This window comes from Haemaphysalis longicornis, unplaced genomic scaffold, assembly GCF_048455015.1.
Source record: "Haemaphysalis longicornis isolate Haplotype H1 unplaced genomic scaffold, Haemaphysalis longicornis Haplotype H1 scaffold_4, whole genome shotgun sequence".
Taxonomy (NCBI): domain Eukaryota; kingdom Metazoa; phylum Arthropoda; class Arachnida; order Ixodida; family Ixodidae; genus Haemaphysalis; species Haemaphysalis longicornis.
Genome location: NW_027526361.1, coordinates 118,818,523 through 118,842,027, shown reverse-complemented (window position 1 = coordinate 118,842,027; position 23,505 = coordinate 118,818,523). Strand labels below are relative to the sequence as shown.

Here is a 23,505-nt window from a genome sequence, read left to right as displayed (position 1 = left end):
GATCCGAATGGATAGTCGTAAAACATGGGGTACAAACTTGGATCATATTCAAATTCGTTCTGTTTTTGTGCTTCCACTTCATACTGTGCGTTCAAAAACAACAGCAGGATGACTGTAATAAGAAAATAAAATCAGACATCTCGAATTCATTTCGTGTAGTCCAAAAAAAACAAAGCACTACTAGACGCAGGCGGCAGCCGCATCGCTAGCGACATCAACTCAAGCGTCGGTGTTTTTGTTTGTTTGTTTAGTTTCGGTGCGGTGCGGTGATTTCGTTATCGTAAGTTGTTTGCCCTGCAAGTTACGGCAGCTGGTCCGACGTCTGACTTTGCATCTTCCACCTTGTTGTGCGGAGACACAGCGCACAAGAGACCCGGCGATGACAAGAGCACTGTGTTTTATACGACAGTCACTTTGCTGCCGAATTCGTGACGTTAGGTTGTCGGCACAAAGAGGGCTTCACGGCAACTCGCGGAACAGTCGCTACCGCAGTACAAAAAAAACCGCGGCGATTTGCGGTGGTGTCATCGGCCTCGGTGTTGGAGGCTACATCGCGTGGACTTCTGATCAAGGAGCCTTTCGGAACGTTTTCGCGCAATCTCCGAATACGGTTCAATCTCTCTCCGCAAGCAGTTGTACGGAAGCATCGAAGCGCCAGACACAGTTGGACAACGCGATCAACTATGCCCGCGAGCTGCTAATGCGCAAGAAAGTAAGTGCACCACCACACCAGTGAGTTTTTTGCTCGCTCGAGCAGTTCATGCGCTTAAGGTTGTCGTTTCCCTAAACAGGATGAATGCGGTGTTCCGGGTATCGCAGTTGCGGTTAGCGTTGACGGAGAAACCGTCTGGGCAGAAGGTATGTATTGCATTTAAGATTCGAGTATCAATTAACGGCTTGCATACTGCCATGGAAATAAATGATGTACATTATGGGGATGTTTCGTTGTTTTCTCGCTGCTGTAAATGCAATTGTGTGCACGTGCATGCACTCATACAGGTGCATACATGGGCACCTAGGGCGAAGAAATGAACCTGGAAATTGCCAGCAACTTAGAACAAAATTACAGGAAAGAGAAACCGCCGCTGACAGTCCGAGCCAGTGCGACGAATTCTCGCGGAGAGCTAGCTGCTGCCGGACAAAAAAAAAAATTGTCGCAAAGATATGCCTGCATGCATGCCCAAATAAATTTCAAGGTGGAGGCCGCTGCTATCAGCAATACCAAAAGAACCACAAATGTGTAAAAGCCTGCTGGAATGAGTCCAGTCTGGCAGGAAGCAGCCTATCTAGTTAGTAAACAGATTCTAAGCAACAAATTATTGGCCCAGTGGAGCTTGGCCTATGTGCCACTTTGCTCACTAGTAGTACATAGAAAAAACAGGAATCAAAAGGATTTGAGAGGGCAGGCGTGCATTTAAATCGACAGAGGAGGAGGCTGGAAATATACCAGCTCCAGCCATTCGTTGCACTGCAATGAATCTATAGCATAATAAAGCGCGGATTGATACTGCGGTGGGTCAGCAGAATGGTCCTGTTGTTCTGTGCAGCTGGAGCCGTTGGCAGAAGGTGTACAGATCCCTCTGAAGCAGGGCAAGTAATGTATTGCAAACAGAATGCCCCGTTCCTTTATGGGGCCACAACGCAAGTCCATGCAACGTGCTGACAGTGCAGACCATTACAAGGACCTACCAAGGTGTATGGAGAATTAAGCTGGTGACAGCAGTGAGTGGGAGATAGACCAATATAATAAGAGGGCAGGCAAGGAAGGTTTACTTAGTGATGCGAATAGAAAGGTGAAGACTGCCTAACTGGGTGTTGAAGATGCTCCAGTAAAACTCGTATAACGTCATAACTTTACATAACTTTAGTGCTAGTGCAAGGAATGTAATGTCTGTGTACAGGTAAGTAGGCTTGCCTTGGTGCTTGCTTAGAGCTGGAAGAGAGAGAGAGAGAGTAAACTTTATTTGAAAATAGGAAGACGGGAATGTGGAAAGAGTTATGGGTGAAGTCCTATTTCCAGGACTCCAGTAGCAAAGGCTCCCAGCTTGGCTCTCTCTAGCAGCTCACGCTGTGTCGAAAGGTCCGAGCTGGACAGTGCTAAATCCCAGGACTCTCTGGATGTTTGGTAGGTGTTCTGTTGCCAAATTATAGGGCAGTTCCAGACTGTGTGGAATAAGTCTGCTCGTAATTTGCATTTGTGGCATTCTTCGTTATATCTCTCTGGAAACATGAGAGACAGTCTGGATTTGTGTGGGAAAACGTTGGTTTGAAGTTTTCTTATGTTTCGTGCGTCTTCGGCATCTAACATATGATGCGGTGCGGGCATGGTCTTTCTCGCTTGCCTTTGAGTGTAAAGCCTTTCATTAAGCGACATGAAGGGAGGAAGGGTGTAAGAGTGGTCCGTTTCCCTGCGGCTGTTGATTTGCCTCGCTAGGGAGTCGGCTCTCTCATTTCCTTCCAGGCCTTCGTGTGCTGGGCTCCATAATATTCTATGTTGGCCTTTTGGTTCGGCTGGTAGAATATTCCTGGTGTCTATGGGAATAAGGCCGCATATTAGATTTCTAATGGCTCTTGTAGAGTCCGTGATGATGATGAGGTTTTTGTTGTTGTATTCTCCCCATCTTACAGCGAGTAGTATGGCTGTGGTTTCAGCTTCTTGAGATGTTTGTTTTCTGTTCATGAGAAAGTCCAGGAGTTTGCCCCGTGCATCCACAACTACGGCTGATGATATTCCGTGGTGGTTGGTGGCGGCATCCGTGTATACTGCATCTGGATTTTTCCCGTATGTGTTTCTTATATAGTTAATTCTTGCTCGTCTTCTACCTTTGTTGTAGATGGGGCTCATTTTCTTTGGAATGGGTGAAATTTTGAGAGCTTTGCGTTGTTCTGGTTGCAGCTCCGTTGTTCTTCGTACGAACTCGGTGTGAATGGTGTGGCCCGTTCTTAAGATTTCCCTGCCGGTTCTTGTTTTCAATAGCCTCTCTTTTTGTGCTTCGAGGGTGGCTTCTTGGACCTGGGAATCTGCAATACCTTAGAGCTGGAAAAAAGAATTAAAAGGGCTGTGTGGCCAATCCCTACAGTTTCAGTGGAGGGGCAAATTTTGTGCCATGTTTTAGTGTGACGTTTTAATGCATAGCGTTCAAAGCCGGCTTCGTCGACGGCTTTGACTGTACATAAGTGAAATATCCCGTAGCACCACCTTGCGGCACCCACTGGACCCCCACGATTGTAAGGTGCTCTCCCAACAGGGGGCGTGTGAGCAGCAGTGCGAGGTTTTCACCACTCGCGGACGCTGCTAGCACGGCAAGCAAATTATGATGCAGTGCGAACAGGGCCTGACAATGCAATTGCGCTCTACGCCTGAATGCAAAGCTCAGGTGTCCTCCACATTTTTTCAGTTCCGTTTTAATTCATAAGCAAAAATAATCATCATCATCAATGTTGTCTTCATGAATGAGGGATTGGCCAGGGTGATAACTGTGCCTGCTTCAGGGTGGAACCTGACAGCATTTGCACTGAATATGGGTTGTTTCAATTTTTTTAAACTAGGTGCCATCCTTGGGTGAGACTTTCGAGTGAAAATATAGTTACATTGTCTGTACGCAGACCACACTGTGGGAACATATAAGGGGTTGGCCGAGATGTAAATGGCCCTCTCCTTGTCGGACCAAAATCTCGCCCGTGTCTCTTTTTCGCTGAAAGATCACGTCTTGCATTCGTTCTGCAAGCCACGCATCTCCTTTAACTATTCTACTAAAAGCACATCGTCTTATGCAGGTTCCCTAAAATGCAGCTGCTGAAAGCAACTCTCCTAACGTGCACCTTTCAACATGCTGCTGTCAGTCAGAGGACACTTTGAGTGTTCTTTGTCCATTTCTTGCATATGAGTGAAGATTTTTCACGTTTGTTGACTTGAATTGTCAAGGTTTCACCGAACTCAAAACATTTTTGCATGTGTTATATGATTCATAAAGTTGAAAGCTGTTGTCCGTGTATGTCCTCCGCATTGCAGGATTAGTAGTGAATAATTTATGTATGTATATATATATATATATATATATATATATATATATATATATATATATATATATATATATATATATATATATATATATATATATATATATATATATATATATATATAAGATAAACGGTTAGGCTAGTGACGGTTAAATAGTAAAAAGGGGCGCAATAAAAAACATAACAAGTTTACTTCGAAAACATAACTTTACATCGACGTTTCGGACGGGGACCGTCCCCATCCGAAACGTCGATGTAAAGTTGTTTTCGAAGTAAACTTGTTATGGTTTTTATTGCGCCCCTTTTTACTATATATATATATATATATATATATATTAATACATGGTGCACAAATGCTGTTCATGTACAAATAAAATATAGTGGGGGTTTGCATGTACTATGTCATTACACCACAAACTCTTTTACAGGACTGCTATAAACAATTGCCCAGCCAACTTCGAAGCGTGCATGCATGGCAGTGATGTGGCGGGAAATTTAAATGCGCTTCGCTTGAAATGTCCCTTATGCAGGCCTGGGCTACGCGGACGTTGAGAACAGGGTGCCATGCACCAGGCGCACGGTGATGCGCATAGGCAGCATCAGCAAGCCGATCGCCATGACGACTGTCGCCAAGCTCTGGGAAGAGGGAAGGATTGATCTGGACAAGCCCATCCAGGAGTACGTGCCCAGCTTCCCACAGAAGACCTTCAACGGCAAACCAGTGGGTGATTCCGCCTGCTTCTTTTCATACACATACACACACACGTGCATTGAGGGTTCTAATAACAGCCATTACGGTTCTTAAGATTGCTTATGGCAAATGTGTACATCGAACATTGTTGTACTAGTGTACAAACTAAGAATGGCAATAGCTCGCGTAGTGTATCACTCTCCCGGTGCGATGGTCTCAGGACTTCACTGTGTGCGCGTTTTGAAGGGAAATGGTGCTCAATGCATGACACTGTTTGCTCTGCTCAAATAGTTTGCTTATCGTTGTTGCAGTTTAATAAAAAGGAGTTTAATATGCAGATTAAGTCCAAAAAATTACGGAAATGATTCATGTCACAATCAAAATAGTTGCATGAAGGCACTCATGGGGCAACATTCATTGTTGTTTTTAAGGTGTACCAGAGTATAACGAAGCTGCAGTACCATACTTGCACGATTTTAACGCACCCCCAACTGTAACGCGCAGGTAAGCTTACGGAGGAAAATTCTAAAAAATAGTTTCACGCCAATTCTACCGCACGGATGTACAAGACGACACCACGTACCTGGAAAAAGACATTTTATTTGATGCACGCGATTGTAGCAGAAAAAAAACCAGCGTGCTTCATAAACTTGCTTATTCCTGCTGGCATTAAAACTGGAGCGGGGAACAACGAAAGTGTTTGCAAATTCAAGCAAATCTTCATAATTTTACACGTGACTGGTCATTGGTTCATTCGCTACTAATTTATGAATTCCACCCGAGAGTCTTGAAGCTCTCGAAAACTTCTGTGCTGAGGGCCGGTGAAGCCTTGAATGAAAATGTGGCTCTATTTTGTTTACGTCAATCGTGCACACAAGTCTCGAGCACGCCAGTTTGCGTGATGCTGCTAGTTTCTGTTCGCTGTCGGCAAGAAAAACTACCTTGCCCTTGATGGATGCTTCATAGTGGTATCTCTTTGGAGTTGTAAACTAGGTGATAATTGCAGCAGCAGAAATACCATGTTTATTCGATTATAAGGCAACCGCCTTATAAAGTTAAAGAAATAGTTAAAATAGTTTAAATAGTTAAAGAAATCGCCATATATATGTACAGAGCTTCGAATATAAGGCGGGGTATGACTTTGAGACTACGAATCTTGGAAAAAAAAAAAAAAGCTCGCCTTATATTTGAGTAAATACGGTATGTGCAGCAGCTGGCTAAGGTATGCCCATTTCGGTTTTGAGCCCGATTGTAACGTGCACACAAATTTGAAGGCTATTTTTAGCAATAAGGGTGTGCGTTAGAATCGTGCAAATACGATACACACAGTCATCTAATTTGTAGCTGCAAGGCTGCTAGGGCTGCTAAGTTCTACAGTGCTGTAGTGCGCCTTCGTTTTTCCTGCACTGTCTTATATTACCATCTCTATGGCAGTTTCAAATGGATTGCGAGTCTACACTCAATGTTTTAGCCACAAATCATGATGTATGATGCAAGGATAGGGCTGCCGGAAGTGCTGTTCTTGTCTTTTTCAAATGTAGTCCACTGTTCAGACGAGCAAGCTTGGCTCACATTGAAGGTTTACAGTGCATTCTCAATACAGGTTGTGGGGTGGGTGCATCAATTTGTCGCTGCACTTTATATACCAACCCACAGGTTGTGATCACCTTGAGGGATCTGGTCTCTCATGTCAGCGGGATCCGCCACTATGCCAACTCCAGCAAGAACAACCAGTCTGCAAAAAATGGGGGCAGCGTAAGTTTGCACTTTGTGAAAACATTGCACTTTTTGCACGAGGTGCGGTTGCACGTCCCAGCAGTAGTCGAATGCGTGAATTTTTCAGCGAGACACCGAGTTCCCCGAGTTCTACAGCACGCGGAAGTTCAAAACCACAGAAGAGGCTTTGGAGATATTCAAAGACGATCCCCTCCTTGACCCACCAGGTGAGGGAACCTGCACGCTGTATTTGTTGTAAAAATGATAGGATAAAATGCGCGAAAGAAAAGATGGGACGAACAGAAAGAAGTCACCAAAATGCATTGTGAGGTGCCTTCTTTCTGTTTGTTCCGTCTTTATTTTGCGTGTCTTATCCTATAATGTCGAAAGACCAACGTGCCCCTGAGATTGCTTTGCTCATTGTAAAAAGTTATGATTTCTGCTTTACAAAGTCAGTGAGAATGGATATACATTTTGTGAAAGTGCGAAGTCATCTCGGCTGTACACAAAAGTTAATTTTGCTCTTAATTGTTACTGAAAGCTTTTATAGCGCCTGCACCAGATTTAGTGCCTAAATAATTAATCAGTTTGCTCATGTGATTGATGCAATTGTTCCCTAAATTTTCGGCGCGAACTATGCTTTTACTTCATGGCTGACCAAACTGGACACGTTTGCAGTTCGATGAGCATCTCTATAAAGTTACATACAATAAAGCTTCATAACTTGCAAAAAAAGTTCAATTTAGCGTTTTAGACTGGTCTAGTTGGTGCAGTGTTGTTACTTGTGTTCCAAAAAGCAAGATGAAGGAAACAAAGAAAGGGAAAAGCCAGGACAGATATGAAACAGAAATAAAAATAGTAGGTAAACAACTGCAAAAATACCCTTCTGGCAGGTGGCAACATTACTGCAACGATATGTCACATGTAATTTTTTGCCACCTCGTCGGTCCCTGGCACTTCACTCTAGTAGCTCTCCCCAACACATCCACCACTGAGAACCACTCCGTTTGAAGGCTACATGCTGTTTGCTTTTCCGAGATGTATTTTTTGTTGCTTTAGCATTGTGGTTCTATATATGCCATGTAGTGTATGATGCATTCACTGCCTTTGGTTTTGCTTTGTGGAATATTTTTGCATGTCGTCAAGTTTGTGCTGCCAGGTTCGGTGTATCAGGCTTGCACTTAATCTCAGGGCTGTCACATCTGCGTTGCACCTTGCCATCTTTCACAAACGACAGGCACGGCGTACCACTACACCACTTACGGCTGGACCCTGATCAGTGCTGCCGTGGAAGGTGCGAGCAAGGAAGCCTTCACAAGCCACCTGAAGAGGCTGCTCAAGACGCTCGGCATGAACAGCACTTTTCTCGACCAGAACGAGCCCATCATCTACAACCGTTCAAGGTGAGAAGTTGTTACCAGGGGCCACAGTTAAACAAAGGGGACATTAGTAGGGTTTCCCGACAAAATGCAAAGTGAAGTTTAATCTCTAGCTGTTCCAAGTCAAGTGCCTATTGCTGTAAGCCATCAGCTTTTAACAGCGGGGCTGTTTAAGCTTGAACTTGGCCTGGTGGCGTTAGCAAAAAAAAATACAAAAAAACTGCACTGCCTGTAAAGGGTGCACCACTGCAGATATGGTGTTAAAACAGTGAAGACAGCTTGTGCACTTGCTCAAGTGTGAGCGCAAGGGGCATATGTGTATTTTTTAAAGGGGATAGTCTTGCTTGGACTACTAAAAATAAAAAAAAAATTTTTGAAGCTTGCACGATTACGCCGCCAGGGGGCCAACGTCCAAAAGTCCGCTCTCTTGGTCCTCCGCACCAGAACGCGTGGTCGACCCCCGAGCACCACCCCAGACCCTCAAGTTACTATCAAAGATGCACTGGTGCCAAAAGTGAAAACCCTGCGAATTCTCGGCGTGCCTTTTCACGTGGATGGGTCTGGAGCAGCACTCCTCCCACAACTGCAGGGCACGATATCGCAACTTATCCATCTCATCCGGCGAATCTGCACACACCAACATGGACTGAGGGAACAGGGCACTTGCCGTCTCGTTCACGCCCTACTTCTAAGCCACCTTGCATACGGCACCCCCTACATCTGCCTCAAACCTCAAGAACAGAGCAAGCTGGATGCACTCATTCGCCGGGCTTACAAGATCGCTCTAGGCCTCCCAGCTTTCGCCGCCACACAGAAATTGCTTCAACTGGGGTTGCATAACACCCTCTCTGAACTCCTCGAAGCACAACAGACAAGTCAATTGGCACGCCTGTCCCTCACTCCTACCGGCCGAACTGTCCTCATGTCACTAACCCGCCCCACGCCGAACCCTCATAACGAGCTTCACCCCCTTCTTCCCCATATCCGGACCAATATCAAGGTGGCACCAATTCCACGTCACATGCATCCCGTATACAACCCAGGCCGATGCAAAGCCAGAGTGCAGCACTTTGAACGAAATTACGCCTCAGCCCCGGATGCTCGCTATAGCGACATCGCCCAAACCCCATCACACCCCCGCTCGACCCTAGCAGTCACGGACAACGAGGGCACCGTTCTCAACGCCGCTACCTTCTTTCATCTTTATTCGAACGCTGCTGAAGCCACCGCCATTGCCCTCGCGGCGGCCACCCACACACCCACCACCCACCTAACCATAATCACAGACTCTCAACAAGCCTGCCGATATTACCTCCAGGGAAGAGTACCCCCGGCGGCGCTCAAGCTCCTGAAAGCCATTCGCGACCTACCTACAATAACAATCGTGTGGACCCCAGGACACGCCTCACTCCCTGGGAATGAAGCAGCACATGCTGCAGCCCGTGAGCTTCACTTCCGGGCGTTCCCTACAGGGCCAGGCGGCTCGGACTCTACGACGGCCACTATCCATCCTCTTCCACCCTGCTTCACCGACCCGATCTTATCCCACTACCGCCACGCTCGCCGAAAATATCCTCCGCCCCACCCTACCCTGTCCGTCGAAGAATCACGAATCTGGCGCAGACTACGAACTGGCACATACTATAACTCCACCCTCCTCTCCCACATCTCCCCCTCACGCTTCGAGTACAACTGCCCGGACTGTCAAGTTCCAGCCACCACTGCCCACCTCGTCTTCCTGTGCCCTCAAGACCCTGTTCCTCTCCCCTACCCTACCCCCGAGCAGTGGGAATGCGCGTTGACCAGCTCGGACCTGCAGGAGCAGCTCAGCCTGATCCAGTGGGCCACGCGAGCAGCGGCGGCGCGCAGCCTCCTGAACTGAGGATGCCACCCTTTTTCTCAATAAACGTTTTGCCTCCTCCTGCTCCTGCAGCTTGCACCAGTGGTGCAAGGCTGGAGAAAGAGCGGAGTTGGGGGCCAACCTAGTTTGTTTCCCCCTTGGATCAGATGGCAGTGTGGGGGGACCAACCGGAATGGCCTTGCAAATAACATCCGGCTAAACCTGACCCCACCCCTCAACGCTTAGCCAAGCCTAGCAAGAACGTTGCAATACCTAACAAAACTCAGCAGAGCCTAGCAAAACTTAGCAAAACCAGAAGAAGCTAGGTCAAACACCAGCTCCGCTGTTGCACCACAAACTTGCACCAAAAGTGCAAGCTGCAGGATTTTGTTCTTACATTAATGGCTCCACTTTAAGAGAGTGCTTGAAACTGAATCCAGAACTGTATTTAACGTTTCCTGAGAGCGGGGTAGAAATATTGAAACTCGCGCAACACATGTGCTGCACTGGAAGCATTTTAACTGGTAAAATACTCTTGGTACACACACCGGTATGCACAGATATTGGTAAATGCAAATTTAAGCGCTAATAAAATGTGGACGAGCATTTAAGAAATGTTCGCTTGTACCTGCCTGGAAACAGCTGCAATATTTGGATGCAAAAAGAAAAGAGAGAAGAGAAGAAACTACAAAGATGAAAGACATGCGCCGCAGCATTTGGGTTCGTCTAATGACAGCTGTTCAGTACATTTGCATTTCTTTTGAAGATTAGCTGGTTAGCTATGCAGTCTTCGCGAGTTCTGCTGAAACATGCCGCTTGTGTTTAACACCACACCAAAAGATCAGCTATACAGAATGAGTGAGGAAATTTTCTGACTTGTACAGCCGGTTTGTGCAAAAATGGCTGCAACGTATTCCGATGCGGCTTGCGTTGCCTTCTAGATCTTCTTGAAGCATTGTCCGAATATCTTCTGCGAATTTTTGGCAGCGGCGTGCGTGATCCAGCTTGTACAACCAATGTTAGTTTCGCTGCAAGTGTGCAACAAGGCTTTCGGAGGTTTGACGAGTTCTTTCAAGGTTGTTCTTGGATTAAAGTAGCAACTGGCTGTAAAGTCTCCTCATGGCTTACAATCGGCTGAAGAGACACTTTCATTATATGGCAGGGAAGTTTCTCAACATTCAGGATTTCATTGAGCGTTATGTCTTCTGCCTGTAACGACTAACAATTATAGGGAATTTATCATGTTTGCCGTAGCCCAAACTTGAGATTTCTGTCCAATCTAAAAATTGTTTCTCTGGCCTTCAGGCTGACCAAAAAATTGTTCCGAAATTATTTCAGGTCACATTCAATTTTGTGAATTGATTTACAGGTGCAGAGCTGTTATTTTATGCTTACCAGTTGCGTCCTCTCCTGTCAACAAGAGGCTGTGGCAGTTCAATGCTGTCCTTACTTCAATGCGTGCTAGTTTCCTACAGATATTGTGGCTTTCAGGAGTAAAAAAAAGACCTTGCGCGTTTTAAAGCATTGCGGAAGGATTTGCTGAATGTCATTTTTTTTTTCTCTTTTGTTAAGTTGCGCTGGGAATCGCCTAAACAGTGCCATTCACTCTCTCGCTACAGCTGGTTTCTGCCCATAAAACGAAGATCGTGCGAAAAGTTGGACAAAGAAAGTCGTGCAGCAGATATAACCAGCGTTTATTTGTGCTCACGCAGCCAGCCGTAACTTGCCATGAGCAGCCTTTGAATAGAGGGGCGCAAGTATGGGGGTTGAATTTGAGTTCAGCAGTGGTAAAAACACTGTTTGAAATGTTGTAAATATTTCTTCCAGTTCAAATCAACTTTTAGAGGTGTGAGCCTAAATATTTGTGTATCTCCTTGTTTTTGCTTGTTTGATCCAAGTTACTGAAAATGCATTTTTATCCATTTATTTTTTTAAATTAAAGAATGCTTTCATGGAAGGGCCACGGTCTCTTTTTTCCCGCGATTAGGATGTCTCCGGATAGGCTGAGACACACATCAGCGAGGCGCAGGTGATAGGGGCAATGTCTTATCGATATTTGAAGAACCCTTGTTTTGATGCTACGTGCATATTATCTCTGGGTCATTGTCAAGGTGGAAGAAGCGATGTTACAAGTATGCATTTATCTATGTTTCTTTTTCTTCCGGCATTTGAGTGGGCCATGTGGCAATGTTATCTGCTATCAGCGAAAGCAGCTTGGAGTGTAAAGGTTGAGTGGCAGATTGTGTGCAAAGATCGATAACAGGTCGATCCTCTTTGGATATTACATCACTTGTCTTGCCCTAAGCGGCAGCGCGGCTGGGTATCGTGCCGCACCCGCCTTTTCTGTGCGTGGCTCTGAATATGTGGCAGCGCCTTTGGTTATGGATAAAGGCCTAATGAAAAGCTGCGTTGGTTGGCAAAACGGAAAGTTGGCAAAGTGCCCGCTAACTCGAAAATTGGCTTCAATGTGGTAGTTTTTTGTGGTATAGTCGCCCTTGTTGTGTCTGGCAGATCAGGCCAGCAAGCAAAGATTTTAAGGAGTACGAATGCTCCGCGCTTCTAATTATTCCTAAATCTGAGCATTAGGGGCTCCAACTTTTAATTCAGTATGAATTTAGCATTGAAATATTTGCGAATCCCGACATTCTAGTGACTTCCATCACCCACTCTCCATTCCCATCTTGCCCCTTTACTCCTCCTCATCCCACTCCTCTCACCCTCTCTCACACCTTTACAGCGGAGCTGTCATAAGCTCATCCCCCGTTTTTTTTTATGTACGAGAAAAGCGTAAGATGGCATAAATTGCCCCAGAAGAAGGTATTCTCAGCAATGCGCTTGTGTTTAGAAGTGAATCCGACTTTAAGGAGATGGGTGTACGCTTGGGCTTTGCAAGCTGGCTTTCCCACATTGTCTGTTGCGCAGTGAAGCCTACTCATAAAGAAAAAATAGGTGGTAGTGGGTGTGAAGGCGGCGGAAGGAGCCCACCGATGAAGGTCAGGCCGCGGATGCCAAAGCGTAAGCGCAATGTCCATCCCCGAAAACGGCAAGGCTGAAAATTCAAGACGTAGGCTTGGCTACAATCCCACTGAACGCTTCTCTGGCGTAATGGTGCAGTTTGAGCGGGAGTTTAGGTTCAACCAATAACCCACAAACAGCTCTGCTGGTCATCTACCTTCACAGTGTGGAATTGCACTGAGTTATTCTATTTCTTCTTCTCCTGTTCATCCTTTCTCTGTCCCAATTGTCCCTCCCACTGCTTTACCCCATTCTCCTCTGCTCTGACCTGGGTGTGTGACCCTGTAATGACTCATAAATAGGTCATCAGTGGGCACTAGTACTTCTTGAGTTGCTGGTTGGTGACCCAGCAGTGGGTCCTACAATTTGCAAATTGCCAGTGAGTCATTAACCACTTGTGAGGAGAACCACCGGCTACGTTTATGGCCGATTTGGGGGAAAGACTTACAGAAATGTTTGCGTTTTGGCCAGACCAAGAAATGCTATTGTCTTTAAAACCCAAGACATGCGGCACTAGACAAGACAGCCCCACCAAACCACGCCCCACTCGCAGGTTCTACACGCGCGATACCAAGTCCGGCGTGCTCAGCAACACCCAACAGGTGGACAGCTCGTACAAGTGGGCCGGCGGCGGTCTCATCTCCACCGTGGACGACCTGGTGCGCTTTGGCAACGCCATGCTGTACTGCGCGCAGGCCGACGACGCGGCCGGACACCGGCCGGGCTACCTTCGGCCGGAGACCGTGCGCCAGCTCTGGACCCCGCACGCCAAAGTGCACAACCACTGGGATCGCTCGGCCTTCCTCAGCTACGGCATGGGCTGGAACCTCACCGAAAGCGGAGAGAAGCCCGGCGGCTGCGGAGAGTGGCCGCCATTCGCGGCCTTCCACACGGGCGGATCCATGGGAGGGACCTCGGCTCTCGCGCTCCTCCCTTCCGCCTGGAACCCTGAGGAAACCAGCAAGCTCCCCTCTACGCGAACCAACCCCGCCCCACCTAGGGGCGTCGTCGTGGCCGTGGTTGGGAACGTCTCCAACGCTGGCTACGGAAACATTGCTCTCGGGATAGCCAGGGAGTTTGCGGAACTCTGCTCTTAGTGGGTCGTTCGTGGAGTGTGCGGCAGTCAGTACATTTTTCTCAAACCTGGTCTACAAGTGCTGTGGTTTGTGTGGTATGCAATCCTCTTCTCGTTTTTTTAGGACCATGCACATTGCCAAAAGAAGCAACAGAACATAATAACTACTGTGTTGTTTGTGTATTGTGAAATGTGTGCTTTTCTTCTTGGATGCTGGTCTACAAGTGTTGTGGTTTGTGTGCTGTGCAGTCTATGTATTTCTCTTTTTCTTTAAGACCATGTACATTGCCAGAAGTGGCAAGGGAACATAGCTACTGTGTTGTCTGTGTACTGTAAAATGTGTTTTTATACATCTCAAGCTTGAGTGCCCGTGAAATGCCGGTTGCTCAATAAAGGGAGCATGCGAGACTGGGTAAACAAAGCGTAAGGAGGAACAAAAAGGTGTGTGAGTTGTCAGTTTTGGGTAGTATACTGTGGTTTTATGACTACGAAGTATTGTGTATGTGCGTGATAATCGAGGCATGGTAGCACTCCAGCTCTGATCTCATTGCTGTGAATAAATCCTTGTGCTGTCAATAAAAGGAAAAAAGCAGCCACTTTTCATTACCTATAGACAAACAAAGTATACGTCTCAGATGTCGCAGTGCAGGCAGCAGCAGCAATAGCTGGGGAGTATGTAAAGAAAGCATGTGATTGCAATGCGGAAGACACAGCTGCAGTTGTCTTGTAATCTTCTGTAAAATCCCGTCAGAGCATACGGATTCCTAAAAGTATGCTGCCCAATTTGCAGTTTCATTCCACAGCTGAAAGGTGCTAAAAAGTGTGACATAAAAAATAAAGGGAAGGTGTTGCCGTATCTTGCTGCACACAGCTGACAGGCCCGTGGGCCATAGTCTCCATCAAACAGCGGTTTCACTCGGAGAAAACTGCTACAAGTCCCAAATGCAACTGTCCCTGAAGTGCTTTTTATTTGCGCTTGCGCACATTTTTTCAAACAAATGATAGAGATCTGATCTTCAACACCAGCATGCCTCAGTGCTTATATCATTTGTTTATACAAGCATGCGTTTGTCTTTCGATGCCTTATCAGAGGCAGGGTGCACAGTTGGTGGAGCTTGCAATGAACACCGATTCCACCTTTGCTGGAAGCTCTCGTTTTTCTCCCATTCCTTGCTTTCTGTTTGCTGTCAGCGGCAAGCAGTCTAAGAGCTGCAGCCTTGCTCAAACTAGCACATAACTGATGCTCCGCAATACTGCTCGAGTTTCCGTGGTCAAAACTTGTCACAAATCACATGTATGTGCAACACATGATAAAACGCACATGCTGGGAGTTCGTGTTACTCAGTGAGTGTAGCTTGCTTGGGTACTGTACACATTCGCAAGCTGCAGAGGGTTTGCAAAAGAGCTGGAAAGTTTTTGTCCCTGGACTCGTTGAAATGGATGTGGCCTTTTAAACACCAACTGGAGCAAAATTTCACCGTTGCCAAATTTATTACGCACTCACACTAGGTAACGCCTAAGGCAACGGGGAAACAACTGGTAGCTCTGTGAAATGCATAGTTAACGAACTCTAATTATTTAAAACAGCGTAGGCAGGAAAATACAAGCCTAAAAAAATTTAACCGTCTCGGTTCAAAAATGTAAAACCATGGTATTGTTAGAGTTGACTAATGAGGTTGCATGGCTACGTTTCGTTTGCACTTCATTAGTATGAATTCATTTATATTCATTCAAAAGAAATCGTTTCAAACTAACCAAACACTTCTGGCATTGTTGTAACTAATTAGGTCATACATACTACTACCTATTTACATGTAAATTTCAATGTGCAAGCATTCTCTGGAAACTGCCTCCTCCAGAAATCTGTCTATCCATACAAAACGTGTGACGTACAAACCTGTTTACAGCCTGTCTGAAAGCGGTATTCAGGAAACTTGACCGGTAGAAGTCAGGACTATGGATAAATAAGGATTGTCGACGATATAGTCTTGCTAAGCGAGTGTAGAAAAGATCTGCAAAAATTGCCTATGAATCTGCACTCGGCCATTGGGTTAAAGATGAACATGAATAAATCTAAGGCAGCATTAATTGTGTCTGCCGGCATTTAGGGGTAATAAAGCTAATAGCTGGGGCGAGCTGGTTTGCCACCACTGAAAAACAGTGTGAAAAGATGAAAACACTAGAGGAAAAAGGTCACCAACGCAGCGCTGACAAGAGCGTCTGCGTGTGAAACAACAAACTTTCAACTGTGAGTCAGCGCTGTGTTCGTGTTCTCCTTCCTCTTGTCTTTTTGCCTTTTCACGCTGTTTTCCAGTCAGGAGAAATACCTACCTATCAAATTCTGCTGGCACTCGCCTCTCATTGGCTTATAAATGCATGTTACATTTCCCTTAAAAATAAGCATCTTTGTTATTCTCCCAGCCTGCTTCAGCAGTGACGAAAATAGTCACCTAACACGGCCTAACAAAGCATTAGCTAACCAAAAAGACCTTGCCTAACATAACCTAATCTATCATAACATAAGCTAACCGAACCTAACCTAGACCAACTACACCAAACACAATCTAGTATTGTTGAACTGCAATGGCAGATCCCAACCCAGCCCAGTAAAACTCCTGTGCGTCGATATCATGCTTCTAGTAGCTATAACCCGACTGCGCAAACATTCGCTAATCAAAGCCCGATGATCAAAAACTTTTCAAATTCTGCAAGCAGCAGGAAAAAAACAAAACAAAAAAAACAACACTATTCTGGATTTGAACCTTTGTCCTTTCAGTTGGAAGTGAGTATTATACCACACAGGGATACCAACAGGGTGGGTTTTGTGGAGTATTTGCCCGTTGATGCTCCAGTCGGCATGCTTAGCCAACCACAGGCGAACGCCGGGAGAAAGTTTCCGAGGTGTTTCTACTGGCTGCCGGTAGAATAGATACTACCTAAGTATAGAGAAGTGCTAAACAGACGTGCAGGAAGCACCCTCTTTACCCCAGGTGAAGAAATGTTGCAACAGGTGAACGGATTCAACTACCTTGGCCAGGCTGTTAATGCAGATCTCAAACAGGCTTAATTAAGTAGACTTGGGAAACACTCCCAAATTATGAACAGTCGGCTACCTCTATCACTGAAAAGAGGCATATGTACAACATATGTACATGTGTGTACAATGGCATATGTATATTCAGGAGGACTTGGTGGGCAATGGAACAGAAGATGACAGGTGTAACACTAAGGGACAAGAAGAGAGCGGATTGGGTCAGGGAACAAACACTTGTTGAGGACGTATTAGTAGAAATTAGGAAGAAATGGACGTGGGCAGGGCATGTAATGCGAAGGCAAGATAACCGTTGGTCATTGAGGGTAACAGAGTGGAACCCTAAAGAAAAGTGTGGCAGGGGGCAGCAGAAAGTTAGATGGGCAGACAAGATCGAAAAGTTTGCAGGGGTAAATGGGCCGCAGTTAGCACAGGACCGGGATAATTGGAGATCTATGGGAGATGCCTTTGCTTTGCAGTGGGTGTAGACAAGCTGATGATGATAATCATGATGATGTACAACCAACCTGTACTGTCGATGGTGACACATGGGGTGCAAACTTTGAACCTTACGAGCACCTGGAAAGAAAACTTGGGCCAGCTCGAGCCTTGGTAACACCGGGAGGTGAGAGGGGAGCGTCTTGGATCATGAAACAAACTTGCGTGGGGAACATCATAGTTGAAATTAAGAATTTAAAAAAAATTTTGCCATCTTCCCATAGGGGAACCCTGAGTAGTATGCGAAGCAGCCATGGGGTCAACGCAAGTTCCCATTTCATAGTTGACATGCGGCTTCAGCTGCACAAGCCCTCGTTGCATCAGTAGCTGCTTCTTGGCGGCATTGACGTTTCCTTTCAGCTTCGCGAGCCCGAAGTTTGGGATCGGCCTGTCGTCGCTGCCGTTTCGTGGCAGCGGCTCGAGCCCTCTTCTCCGCGGCGCTGACACTGGCGTTGACGCTGGCGTTGCAGGGGGCGTTACCGGCGGCGTTGCCCGTGGCACTCATTGGGGCGTTGCGGGAGGAGAATGAGGGTAGCGGAGCGCGTGTGCGCATCATTTATACCACGGAGCTACAGGCGCCCCCAGCAGAGTATGCAGCGGTACCTCTAACCCTAAGCTGCTTCACATCGCGCGCGGAGCCGCAGGTGTTGCCATTCGTTGCGCAATCCCGGAGAGGAGCTTCGGAGAGAAGAGGAGGAATGCCGGAGAGGAGATGAGAGAGGAGGGGGAGGAGGATGCGCATGCGCAGTGGGGGTGTGGACGCCGCACAATGGCGGAGGAAACAGGCACGACCACAAGCTGCTTCGCATAAAAAAGAAACAGCTCAAGCTGGACATGTAGTGCAGGGAAATGACAACTGTTGGACCACCAGGGTAACAGAGCAGTTACTAAGAGACAGGACTAGAAATAGGGGAATACTGTCAACACATTGGAAGAAATGAGAAAATTAGGTGGCAAAGAATAGGCTCGGGCAGCGCACGACGGGACCAGTTTGAAGTCTTCAGTGGAGGAGGTTTCTTGTGCTTGATTTGGCCTTCATTCGGCGATTCTGCCGTCGGTGGGCAGTCTCTCTTGGCATTTTATAAATATGCTGATAATGATGAGGTTGCGGGTTCAAGGGCATCCTAGAGCCAATATTGTTCTTTTCACAAACAGCAGAGAGCTCAAAATTCTGCTGCAAAGTTTGCAGACCTCATCCGGCACCTACCTTTAAGCCACAGTTACACATCATCGCTGCTTTGACACATCACAGGGAAGAGGGCCCCGTTTTTTGGCGGCTTTTATTTGTGCGTGTGCCCTTCAGACAACTTCCAAGCAGCGAGTGGCCTTGCATTGTCTGACATCCATTGATAGCAACTTTTTTTGTCAATTAGTGTTGCCAGAGACACGCTTGCATGCTGTCATGTTCAGCTACGTTATATTTTTTGTAAACAAATGTTATCGTACAATTTGTTGCAAGCTTTATGCGTGGTGGATACGTGCGTACAAACAGTTCATCTACCATTGGATGCAACGAAGAAAGGTAAAAAAGATGCTCTACAGCTGCCCAATTGTAATTCCCCATGTGTGCAAAAGAAATGGTGCACTCGAAATGATGTGTGTTTAAATAATTGTTTGAGGAAAGAAGTCCCAAACTTTATCACGTCATGGTCGGAGTTTTACCTGTTTGCATTTCGTTTGCTGCTGACTGCGCCAACAAGCAATTCACATCAGCTGTGGTAAAACATTTGATCTCTCATCTCCAATTGCAAAGATTTGTACTGGGGCCGTCATAAGACACTGGAACGAGAATTTGCAAATATCACAAAATTTGTTTTGCTCGCGTTATAACACCAACTATCAGTTTACAGGAAGCCTTTTATATTAGGGAGGACTGATTTAAATGCACACCAATGCATCTCGGCAGTTTTCGGAAAAGAATTCCTGGAAGTTCACGCGACCATGTTCTAATTACTTTTGACGGCACCTGTACATACACCTAGATATCATTGTGATAAAACGACTTAAACCAGCAGATGGTAACAAGTGACCATAATTACCAGTTGTAATGGCAGTCAATAGGGTCAGTGATAATACTGAAGAAATGATTGCATGTTTTTGCATATTAGTTTCGTGCAAATTCAACAATATCCAGAGTAGCAAGTTACCAAGTTTTCGTACCATTGAGCCCCTGCAGAAGTAAAAAGATAACATTAAAAATAACTGCCAGAACTAATGTAATTTACAGCATGCAACAGCAATATGTGTAACGCTATATTCATCCGATGAGCCATACACAGTGCATAAAAAGTAAAGACAGTACAAAGCAGGCAGCAAGGAATCTGGGTGTTTTATTTTCTCTCTCTCACCTAATGTTCTCACAACTGCATTCTAAAAAAAATGCAATTAATACTTCTCTCTCAATAATGTTATGTACACAACAAAAAGGAGGGGCCTGTCATAGTCTGACGCACTGGCCCTTACAGTGCTATGGAATGCTTGCATCACAGGCCACACGAACACAACAGGGCTGCCACTAATGACTCACCGGCAACAGACACACACTCTCTCTCTTCCTCTTCCTCCTCGCCTTAATCACAGAAAGGAAATTAATTAAAAACATCCTAGCTACGTTGCAGGGCGTACACTATTCACACGGCCGCTCTGTTAATAATAAGTCTTCTTCTGCTAAGTATACGGTACCCGAAGAAGTTGTAGTAGTAGTGTAGCTCTTGGCGCTGGCTGCCGGAGCTAACGAGTCTTCAGACCAAAACCTACAAACACGTCAGCAGCCACGCCTTCACAGCTTGGCGAGGAGAAGTGTTAATGTAGTAACCAGTGACTTCACTTCAAAGTACTCACGTGCCATTCGGTGTTGCGAAGCTACGGACGCATCTAACACAGTCTCACTTTCTTTACAGGGGTGACTTTGTTTGAGGGAAGACAAGCCAAAGGCTAACCATCTCAGCTGCCTTTCGGGAGTTTTTAACCACGGGCCAAATATGCCGATCAGTCGCTCTTTATATGCTCTCCGAGATAAAAATAAAAAAAAAAAGGGGGGTGTCTCCTTAAAAGTGGAAGGAAAAGAGAAAGTAATAAACAGGGAACATAACTTTGGTCTCACAACCCGTAAAGAACACTTTCTCTACCTCGTAGCTTTTTCTTGGGGGTCAAGTGGGGGTTAAGTGAAAGGGCACGGAACCCAAACGAGTTTTGCATTGCAAGGTCAAACAATGTCATGGTCAAAACAACGCGACGATCTGGCAACACTAGGCACATTTTTAAGAAACAAAGCCACGTAACAAGTGTCACCCAGAACCCATTAAACATTTCTGGCATGCCGCAATTTATGCAGATCAGCAATTTATGCAGACCAGTAATTAATCGAACCGCATACATACAAAAATGGGGCATTTCAAAATGTAAAGAGAAAAATGTTCAGTCACAGACGGCTGCCATTTAAAACAGGCAAGATGGGGGGAAAAAACTAAAAAGAGGCACTCGATGAGAGCGACGAAATACAAAAATCAGACCGCAAGAAAAAGACTTGGGCGTCGAAGTGTCAACGGAAACCGAACAGCTGACGTCGTGCAAATTTCTGGTGACACAGTTGGCAAACATGGGAGCAACAGCACACTGTTGGTTATCAAATCGGCGCCTGCCCAACAAATGTGTCCCGAGGAGTCCAAGCGGGTCACCATCGTTCCTCCGCAATAGGCGGCGGTTGCGGGGGCGCACTCCTTCGAGTATATTCGGCAAGCAGCTGGTACGACGAGGGAATGGTAATGGGGCAAGTGGGGGCCCCGTTTCACCGCCTCTGGAGTTTGTAAGCAGCCATCTCTGCCGGCGGAGGCAGGTTGAGCCGAGATGTCTTGGTGGACGTCGAAGAGATCGTTCGCAGGAGAGACAGGGTGGTCTCCTCCACACTTGGTCCAAAGTACTCGGGAAACATGTCCGCTAGCGTTGCCTGCAATGCGAGGTGGGAGGGTTTTAGGGTTCTGAGGGGAAAGAAGAAGAAGATCTCTAGCTTGTTCCCGCAACTTGCTACAACGTACTGCTTGGTTCATCATCAGACTACGCCCACTGCAGGGCAAAGGCCTCTCCCATGGATCTCCAATTATCCCAGTCCTGTGCTAACTGCGACCAATTTATCCCTGCGAATTTCCTGATCTCGTCTGCTCCTCTAACTTTCTGCCGCCACCTGCCATGCTTGCCTTCTCTGGGGATCCACTCTGTTACCCTCAATGACCAACGGTTATCTTGCCTTCGCATTACATGCCCTTCCCACGTCCATTTCTTCATTTTAATTTCTGCTAATATTCTTAATACTTAATTTCTACTAACACGCATTTCTTCCCTGACCCACTCCGCTCTCTTCCTGTGCCTTAGCGTTACACCTATCATCTTCCATTCCATTGCTCGCTGAGTCGTCCTCAACTTAAGTTGAACCCTTTTAGCAAGCCTCCAGGTTTCTGCCCCGTAGGTGAGTACCGGTAAGATGCAACTGCTTGGTTAACAAAATTTAACCGAGGCAAAGAAAACAGAGAAAACACACAACATATACCAGGACATCACAAATGCCATGACAAAAGCTACACTCGCAAGACACCAACTTCATGTCTGTAATGAGAGTTGGGTCCACCGCTTGTTACTTTGTCTTTTCTTTCCTGTTTCGATCTTAGCAGATAGCAGTGATCGTAAACATCCTCATAAGGACCCGTTCCACGAAACTGTCTCCCTCTTTGTAACAATTGTGTGCATTTAATTGAGCATTCAATCCCACTTAGTCCAGTTTTTTTCTACTTTCCTGCTAGAGACCACACATTAAGGAGTTTAAGCAACAGACTCAAACTGGAGGTTTACAAGATGACTGCTGCCAAAGCCACAGTTATGTTGACACGTGCGTCACGTCACTGAGAACAGGTACGTCAAACTTTGAATTCGAGAAAAAAAAAAAAAAAAAAAACTGCTTCAATTTTGTGACATTACAAGAACACGGCTTCCTGTGAACCCGTGGTATTCTAGGAACGTTACAAGCAAGAACACAACAACGGCCAGTCAGTGTTAAAAACAAAATCCTCTCTCATGTCTTACAACGCTTACAGTGCCTGGAATGGCATGCTGCAGAGAGGCTAGAAAGGTAGCACGGTACGAGGTCAGAATCCGAGGAGAGAAACACGCCCGTCAGCAGGCGGTACGCACCACAGAGTCGGTCTGCATAGTGCAACGCATGGCGTACGACCGCAGCCTACAGTCGTGGGGGAGGCGGTGCAGGAACATGGCGGTCGTGTTGCTCGGGGTCCAAGAAGACTCCGGCCTGGCAAGGACAGGGTGAGAAAAGAAAAAGCCATTCCACTCAATGTGAAAGCTGTCGCAAGTGCAGAGCAGTGATTCGCCATAATGGGCTGTGGCACTGTTATCCACTCACTGCTACCACCCCATGCAATTCAAATTTCCCGTCTTCGCAGGGCTCGCGTGCCCCCTGCCTGAAACTGCGCAAGCGGGAGTTCTGTTCTTTTTGTGCTTGCTTTTCCTCCCGCACCTGCCGGCATTGCACTGCCACTTTTTTTCGCTTACTATCGCAAAAACCAACCCAACGAGCGTTTCTAACTAAATGAACGCTGCCGATGCTGCCGATTAATTACGAATATCTTGCCTCAAATGTACCTACAGTTTTCTCTGCGCTAAACAACGGGGAGATGTATGACAAGCGCCAGCGGCTCACAAGTTTCGAACGCTTATGACTTCATAAACCGCTTGGCTTTCGAAGACTCTGGGTTGCGTCGTGACGACAGCGCTTCGACGGAACACCGTGTGGCTCTACTTGGGTTCAGCAAGCAAGCTACGACGACAGGGCAAGCCCCTAAAGTGCTCTGCACTTAAAAAAAGAAGGAAGACGTCGCTGAAAAACGGCAACATTGCTACAAAGGCTGCTGCAGCACTATGAAGCAACAATATTATACACTGGAAGTGAAACAGCCCATTTGTGGCGGGCGCAGCCGAGCTACCAGATATTGTCGCAACAAAGACGAGCGCAAACTACACGGCTTCGTAGCTGCGACGGCAAAGAAGAGGGCAGCAGGCCCCTGATGGAGGAAATGATAGCAGCCGCAATTTATTGCGGCACTGCGCAGTGAAATGCCAATCGCGGCGGCCACGCCGTTTCTGCTCCTGCAACAGAGGCTGCTAGCTTAACCTAGCCAGATACCGCTTGTGACGTTATCTGGACGCCTTAAAAAGCTTCGTTTCCGTTTCTGTCTT

The 23,505-nt window shown here is 46.5% G+C and overlaps 2 protein-coding genes across 3 annotated transcripts in view; one reads left to right on the top strand and one right to left on the bottom strand.

The window, feature by feature from the left end:
• The first annotated feature begins 251 nt into the window (after positions 1–251).
• LOC144179325 (serine beta-lactamase-like protein LACTB, mitochondrial) lies at positions 252–14,592 on the top strand. Its single transcript, XM_077707621.1, has 7 exons — positions 252–712; positions 792–858; positions 4,551–4,741; positions 6,368–6,466; positions 6,555–6,654; positions 7,665–7,830; positions 13,215–14,592. The coding sequence occupies exons 1-7, from the start codon at positions 380–382 to the stop codon at positions 13,756–13,758; spliced, it is 1,500 nt and encodes a 499-aa protein (XP_077563747.1). The 5' UTR covers positions 252–379; the 3' UTR covers positions 13,759–14,592.
• Positions 14,593–19,575: 4,983 nt separating this feature from the next.
• LOC144179324 (alpha-mannosidase 2x-like) overlaps positions 19,576–23,505 on the bottom strand; it is a 203,510-nt gene continuing 199,580 nt past the window's right edge. For both annotated transcript variants that reach the window (XM_077707619.1, XM_077707620.1), the window contains exons 23-24: positions 22,447–22,561; positions 19,576–21,211 (exon numbers count right to left, since the gene is read on the bottom strand). In XM_077707619.1, coding sequence (XP_077563745.1) covers positions 21,053–21,211; positions 22,447–22,561 — 274 coding nt within the window. In that variant the 3' untranslated portion in view covers positions 19,576–21,052. The remainder of the gene's footprint in view (positions 21,212–22,446; positions 22,562–23,505) is intronic.

Coding starts and splice junctions, on each gene's coding strand:
- LOC144179325 (XM_077707621.1), top strand. CDS start 380: ATGACAAGAGCACTGTGTTTTATACGACAGTCACTTTGCTGCCGAATT. Junction 713..791: donor AGCTGCTAATGCGCAAGAAA/GTAAGTGCACCA, acceptor TTCCCTAAACAG/GATGAATGCGGTGTTCCGGG. Junction 6,467..6,554: donor CTGCAAAAAATGGGGGCAGC/GTAAGTTTGCAC, acceptor TGAATTTTTCAG/CGAGACACCGAGTTCCCCGA.